Source organism: Lolium rigidum, chromosome 2 (assembly GCF_022539505.1).
Source record: "Lolium rigidum isolate FL_2022 chromosome 2, APGP_CSIRO_Lrig_0.1, whole genome shotgun sequence".
NCBI classification, from domain to species: domain Eukaryota; kingdom Viridiplantae; phylum Streptophyta; class Magnoliopsida; order Poales; family Poaceae; genus Lolium; species Lolium rigidum.
In genome coordinates, this window is record NC_061509.1 from 289,194,375 (window position 1) to 289,201,153 (window position 6,779).

A 6,779-nucleotide genomic window follows, 5' to 3' on the forward strand; every position below is an offset into this window, starting at 1 on the left:
TGACGCGTGGAATGCGACGCGTCCGCGGCGAGCTGACCGGTGGCAGGCTTTAGTGCGCGCGGAAGACGATGCGTGTGTCGCTGACCGGTCGGGTCCACCTCTGCTGCGAAGACGAAGCGAAAAGCGCGGGAGAAATATCTCGGCGTTTCGCGTGTCGCTTCGTCCGGAGTCCCCGAGCACTCCCCGGTAGGCCGGGGTTGGCGTGGGCTCGCCGGATGGACGAAAGCTCAAATCCGGCGAAAAACGAGAAACCAGGAACGCGGCTGGGCCATTTTTTGCCGTCCGGACGAAAAAATGGCACACCGGGAGACTATTCGTGGAGACGAGTGGAGATGCTTTTTGTTGTAGTAGAGAGGCCTTCAGGACTCCAACGCACTGACACGGCCAGCTCGGTCAGACCCAATGATTAGCTCGCCGTCGTCGCTTTCGCCGGCACGACACGGCCGGGATATTCCCCGCCGCGCTGGCGCGCCACCCACGACCGGCCGGCGACAAGCGCACATCCCGCCGCGCCCGCCGAGCTTCCAAAACCATAGAGAAATCAAGCCCACGCAAACGGGCCCCGCAAGCCAGCGCTCCCGATACGAGCGCCACCGCCCGCCGTCTAATGCCAGCCGTCCATCTCCTGACACCACACCGGTTATAAACCCCGCCACCGCTCATCTCCCCGAACCGAACCGGATCGAAACCGCATCATCACGTTTTAAACCCCCCGCAAATTATTTATTTACCCAGAAAAAAGAGGTTAGTGCCCACCCGATCCGCTAGCTGGCGGCCACCTGGTGAACCCTAGGAAGGATGGGGGAGGCGGCGGCGGCGGAGGCCCAGGGGCCGCTCCTGCACCGGAGGATCGAGTTCCACGCCGCCACGACGACGCAGCAGCACCACGCGGCGGCGGGTGGGGCAACGGGGTTTCGGGTGGAGACACTGTACCAGGGGGACGACAGGGGATTGGCCGCGGCGGCGGCGCGGAGTGAGGCGCGGGACAAGGGGGAGCCGAGCGGGTTCGATGCGGAGCTCGCCGCCGCCAGGGTCTACCTGCGCAGAATCGTGAGTGTGTCCTCACCTCACACTTTTTTTTGGGGGGATTTTTTTTGACAGTGGGATTTTGCAATTCGGCTCAGTTCACTACTGAACCTGCAGTATGATTTTTTTTTTTTAAAAAAAACCCGGCACTATGCTGGGTTTTATAGGCCCTTGATTTCTGTTCCATGGATCAAATTCTGCAGTTCTGCAGTTTGGCTGTGTTTTCGGGTTCAGTTATGTCGGATTTTGGGAGTACGGAAATGATGCTTCCATTTTTTATTTTTTATTTTGGGAAATCGTTCTGCTCAAAACTTTTGAATCACTCCCCCATTTCCTTTGAAATTCGGCTTTCTCTTATGATCGCCATTTGATTTTACCTGGGGGATTTCAAATTCGATGCGCCTGAAACTGAAACATACGAGGCCAAGTGAATTTACTGAGACTGAGGTGCCCTCTGGTGTGTGTGTGTGCAACGCAGGGGGCCGGCCTGCGAAATCTCGGCAACACCTGCTACCTCAACTCGGTGCTGCAGTGCCTCACATACACCGAGCCCTTCGTGGCATACCTGCAGAGCGGGAAGCACAAGTCCTCATGTAAGTCTCATGCCTCTTGCAGCTTGGCTTATCAAATTCCCCGCATGGCATGGCATGGCATGGTGTGATGATGTTGTTCGCTGTGGAAATGCCAATTAAGTCTGTCGAACAGCCTTTTTGCTCTCTTGGGGCGTGATGCATTTTCAAGTTAAAATGGCTTGTCTTCCATGTAATGGGTGTGGTGATCATCAGGCCTTTGGCATGGCCTTTGCTTCGTAAACCCCTGCCTGATAGTATGTTGCTGTGGCATGGCAATTATATTGCTTCTTGCTTCACTCACACAAACTATTTCATGTGGGGTGGAAAAAAGATAGTACTAGTTCAACCTCTTTGGCAGAAATTTCTAATTTCGTTCAACTTAATGGGTGAATGTGGAATATCTCATCACCAGTTCCATACTAGGAGAACATCAATTCTCATTTATCAAACAAGTGTCGAACAAATTTCTCTCTTGTTGCAAAACTGCTGCTTGCTTATTAGTACCCATACTGATTCAGTTTTGGTTTTGTTCAGGCCGGACGGCCGGATTCTGTGCACTTTGCGCTCTTCAGAACCACGTTAGATGTGCTCTAGAGTCAACCGGGAAGATATTGACACCGTTCCAGTTTGTCAGGAACTTAAGATGTATCCTTTCATGTGCCATAGCTTTACTGCACAATTATTTTCTTTAGAATGTAAATTTGGAACACCATCTCCACATTTTCTGAAATCATCATCGAATTGTGCTATCTTTAACTGTAACACAGGCATCTCTCGCAGTTTCCGCAACTCTAGGCAGGAAGATGCGCATGAGCTAATGGTTAACTTACTGGAGTCCATGCACAAGTGCTGTTTACCTTCTGGCATACCAAGTCAGTCTCCCAGTGCTTATGAGAAGAGTCTAGTTCACAGAATTTTTGGTGGTCGTTTAAGAAGTCAGGTATATTTTTCTTAATTTGTCAATTTCCATGGTAAGAGTGATGTCAAACAAAAATATATCCCCGGTTTCATCACTGTGTGGCTTTAATTATGGGCATTGCAGGTGAGATGCGCAAGTTGCTCGCACTGTTCCAGCAAATTCGATCCTTTCCTGGATCTCAGTCTTGAAATTGCTGATTCTGCTACATTGGTGAAAGCACTTCAAAAATTTACTGAAGAAGAGGTACTAGATGGTGGGGAAGAGCAGTACAACTGCCAGAGCTGCAAAAGAAAGGTTGTGGCCAAGAAAAGGTTTACAATTGATAAGGCTCCTGATGTGTTGACAATTCATCTGAAGCGTTTTAGTCCTTTCAACCCTCGCCACAAGATTGACAAAAAAGTGGAGTTTCAGCCAACTCTGAACTTGAAGCCATTTGTAAGCAATTCAGAAGTGAGTATTAGTTTTCGATCATACCTTTGGATTTCTATTTAGCAAACTTCTCCTTACAACTAACATATCTTATGTTTATATATGAAGGACATGGATTTCCGATACAGTCTTTATGGTGTGTTGGTTCATGCTGGCTGGAATACACAGTCAGGTCATTACTATTGCTTTGTTCGGACTTCTAGTGGGCTTTGGCACAATCTTGATGATAATCAGGTAGAGTCTTGGTCTTGCAAATATATTTGCACTCATCTGCTTCTGATCTTTGCTGCAAGCTTTTCGTACTGTCTTCTGTTCTTTACCTGTATTTACCGTACCTTGTGCTGTCTTTATTCTTCCATTATTCATTATATTTGTGGATACTTGAAGGTTCGCCAAGTTCGTGAGGCAGACGTATTGAGACAGAAAGCCTATATGTTATTCTATGTGCGTGACAGAGTGAGGAGTTCAATGATGAATACAAATTTTATAGAGAAGAAAGCTATTTCTGAAAAGATTGCATGTATGAATGACTCACTTCGAAATGGTCTAAGGGAAGCAACATTGAATGTTTCCCCATTTATTAACGGAGATATGAAGTCACAGAAGCAGAACTTAGACAATGGTCATCCTACCATTTTTGGCAACAGTTCACGAGGCCAGTGTTCAAAAAAGCCTAGCAGCATTGAAGTTCTGGAAGCTGCAGCTGTGCAAAGCAATGACATGATTTCAGTACAGGAAGCTCTTTGTATACAGCCAGACACTGCTGCTACCTTGTCCATCAACACAAACAAGACAACTTCGGATAGTCAAAGCGAGATAATATCTCCACCATATCTGTTTGGCGAATCAACACTCGATATAAATAAGGCAGCGGCCAAGGTAATCATGTGATGCTTGCCATTGTTTTTTGCTTACTTTTGAATTAGGAATACTTGAAATTGACTCTATTGCTTTCTCTTGCCAACATGGCAGGATACTACTGTTCCTGATGGAACAGTGTCCTGCTGGGATGAAGCTAAAGCGGCAGCAGAGTCTGTGAAGCAACATGATGAAATAGTTATGGACAAGGAGCTTCCGGCAGAACACTTCGATGCCATATCAAACCCAGTGGAACAGGTAACCCAACTAATCACTTCCGTCGCCCCTCTGCATGCATGAACTGATATTTTGTTTGTACTGATGCATGCACACTAATTTCTTAGATAATGTTTATGCAGACGTCAGTGCAGACTAATACAGCAGAAGCTGGGCAGGCTACGTTGAAGGAGCTTTCTGTGAAGGACACTGATCATATTACAAATGCAGAGGAGCCGGTACCTTACCATCCACACTTCTCGTTTGGGTTTTATCATGGACATATGATGTATTAGCTCCATTTGTATGTACAAGACAAGTTTGTGTTCATATTGATTTAACTTTTTTTTTAAATGCTTCTTCAGTTTTCTGTGCAGAACAACAATCTGGAAGCTGTGCAGGTCAACCCTTTAAAGCAAATCTGTTCTGAAAATTCCACACAGGTGATCTGCTCTGAAGTTTCTGCACACGCGATCTGCTCTGAAGCTTCTGCACAGGCGACCTGCTCTGAAGAAGTTTCTGCACAGGCGACCTGCTCTGAAGTTTCTGCACAGGCGATCTGCTCTGAAGTTTCTGCACAGGCGACCTGCTCTGGAAACTCTGCACAGGCGATCTGCTCTGAAGACTCTGCACAGGCGATCTGCTCTGAAGACTCTACAAAGGTGTTGGACCAGGTTCCATGCCATGATAATCCAAATACAGTGACGGATTTGAAGTCAAGCAAGCAAGTGGCATATTCAACTGCACGCTTGCTTTTTGTCTCCAAGCATTCCTTACTGGCTGTCTTAAAACAGCACAAGAAAAGGAAACATAAAAGAGCTACAAGACGGCCTATTGACAATGATGAATTGGTTACTGATGATCAGCAGCCATCAACTTCGGAAACTGTTCTTAGGGTCATATCATGTAAGTCCCACAGAAGACGCAAGCGCTCCCATGAGAAATCAAGTTCTGATAATGGTGATAAGATGAACAGTAAGAAACCGCATCTTGCTGAACCCTCCAGCAGTACTGCCGACCTTCCCATGGACAGGAAAGATGACAAGGATGCACTACTTGGTAGCACTGAGCTACCAAGTTCACACGCAAGCTCTGTGACAGACCAGCATGACAATCGCTCCCATGAGAAATCAAGTTCTGATAACGATGATAAGATGAACAGTAAGAAACCACATCTTGCTGAGCCCTCCAGCAGTACTGCCGACCTTCCCATGGACAGGAAAGATGACAAGGATGCACTAGTTGCTAGCGCTAAGCTACCAAGTTCACACACAAGCTCTGTGACAGACCAGAATGACTCCAGAAACTGTGCACATCCAAATGAGGTTGTCTCCCGGCATTTCGATCTCCTCACGAGGGGTTTGGGAGAAATTACGGGTAAGCAACCTGAAAGAATTGTTTATTTCTTTTTCTGTACTCTGCTGTCAGAACAAAATATTCACATGTTATCAATTTTTTTTTGCAGTTCAACGATGGGATGACATTGACATGCCAAATACAAAGTCAACAAAGTTTTCATGTCCAAGGACCAACATCATTGGCTATGTGCCAGATCAATGGTAAGTCCGCAAACTACAGTTAATTTCTTGTGATGGTGATGCTGCTGAATGTTTGAATTGTCTTGTCGATGTTGAACCGCCTGAGTCTGGCTGGGGTTGCTGTATGCTAACCAAACCAGCCCTGGCTTGGTTATCACAACCATAGGCATGAACTTCTGCATTTTGCAATACACCCTTTGTCAATCTCTCAAGTTTCAGCTATTCCCTCTGTTCCATAATTCTTATCGTGGTTTTAGTTCAAACAAGAATTGAATTATGGAACGGAGGGAGTATTAATTTGTGATTTTTGAGTGTTCAAAGTTGTAGATTTTGCACTTCTGTGTCACTTCCATAATTCTTATCGTGGTTTTAGTTCAAACAAGAATTGAATTATGGAACGGAGGGAGTATTAATTTGTGATTTTTGAGTGTTCAAAGTTGTAGATTTTGCACTTCTGTGTCACTTCTCTGATTGTGCCCACTTCACAGGGATGAGGAGTATGACCGCGGGAAAATGAAGAAGGTCAGGAAGCCGAAGGAGGAAGAGTTTGGTGGACCCAACCCGTTCCAAGAGGCAGCGAATATCAGATCACGGTTGAGGAAGAGATTTAAATGTGACCAGGACAGATGGGGGAACCAGCCACGCAGGATATGACACGACTGGCTTGAGCAGCAGACTGTTGTTGTATCGTTCAGTTTTGCAGTGATTCTTCGTTCTTCCTTAATGTTTTTTTTCCTCGGCGTGTGTTATGTAAGACCTGGGATATTACCATTATGTATTAGAAGCTTGTCGTTTCTTGTGGAGTGACAAGTTGAGAAATAAAACAACAAAGTGTCATCTAATTTCGTCTTCTCCTGACTCACCTCCTTGACCTTTACGGCAAACCTCCGTCAATGTCAATCATCACGAAGCTCTCTGGAGGTGGAGACTTGAGTTGTTTACTTTAGCTTTGTTCTCATTTTGACCGATCGGGGCACCGCTCAGCCGCCAACTCCACAGAAAAAAAACCCTAGCCACCTCCACTTTAGCCTCCACCATAGATCGGTTCCTCCTCCTCCGGACGTCTTCGCTTGCGTCGGGAGGAGTGGGGAACCCGATCTATGCGTGGAGTTTCCAATAAAAGTGGTCTTTTCAGTAGTCTATGTTATGTTAGGGTTTTAGTCGTCGTTTTCTTGTTGGTTTCCCCGCAATGGAGATGACATCGTCTGCAATAAGTGATCT

At 46.3% G+C, this 6,779-nt stretch overlaps 1 protein-coding gene across 1 annotated transcript; it reads left to right on the forward strand.

Moving 5' to 3' along the window:
- Window positions 1-971: 971 nt before the first annotated feature.
- On the forward strand, window positions 972-6,498 carry LOC124693618 (ubiquitin carboxyl-terminal hydrolase 23-like). Its single transcript, XM_047227100.1, has 12 exons — window positions 972-1,050; window positions 1,505-1,619; window positions 2,133-2,243; window positions 2,366-2,538; window positions 2,641-2,967; window positions 3,055-3,180; window positions 3,334-3,825; window positions 3,919-4,062; window positions 4,164-4,259; window positions 4,386-5,397; window positions 5,486-5,579; window positions 6,047-6,498. The coding sequence occupies exons 4-12, from the start codon at window positions 2,416-2,418 to the stop codon at window positions 6,210-6,212; spliced, it is 2,580 nt and encodes an 859-aa protein (XP_047083056.1). The 5' UTR covers window positions 972-1,050; window positions 1,505-1,619; window positions 2,133-2,243; window positions 2,366-2,415; the 3' UTR covers window positions 6,213-6,498.
- The last annotated feature ends 281 nt before the right edge of the window (window positions 6,499-6,779 follow it).

Coding starts and splice junctions, on each gene's coding strand:
- LOC124693618 (XM_047227100.1), top strand. CDS start 2,416: ATGGTTAACTTACTGGAGTCCATGCACAAGTGCTGTTTACCTTCTGGC. Junction 4,260..4,385: donor TTACAAATGCAGAGGAGCCG/GTACCTTACCAT, acceptor ATGCTTCTTCAG/TTTTCTGTGCAGAACAACAA. Junction 5,398..5,485: donor GGGTTTGGGAGAAATTACGG/GTAAGCAACCTG, acceptor TTTTTTTTGCAG/TTCAACGATGGGATGACATT.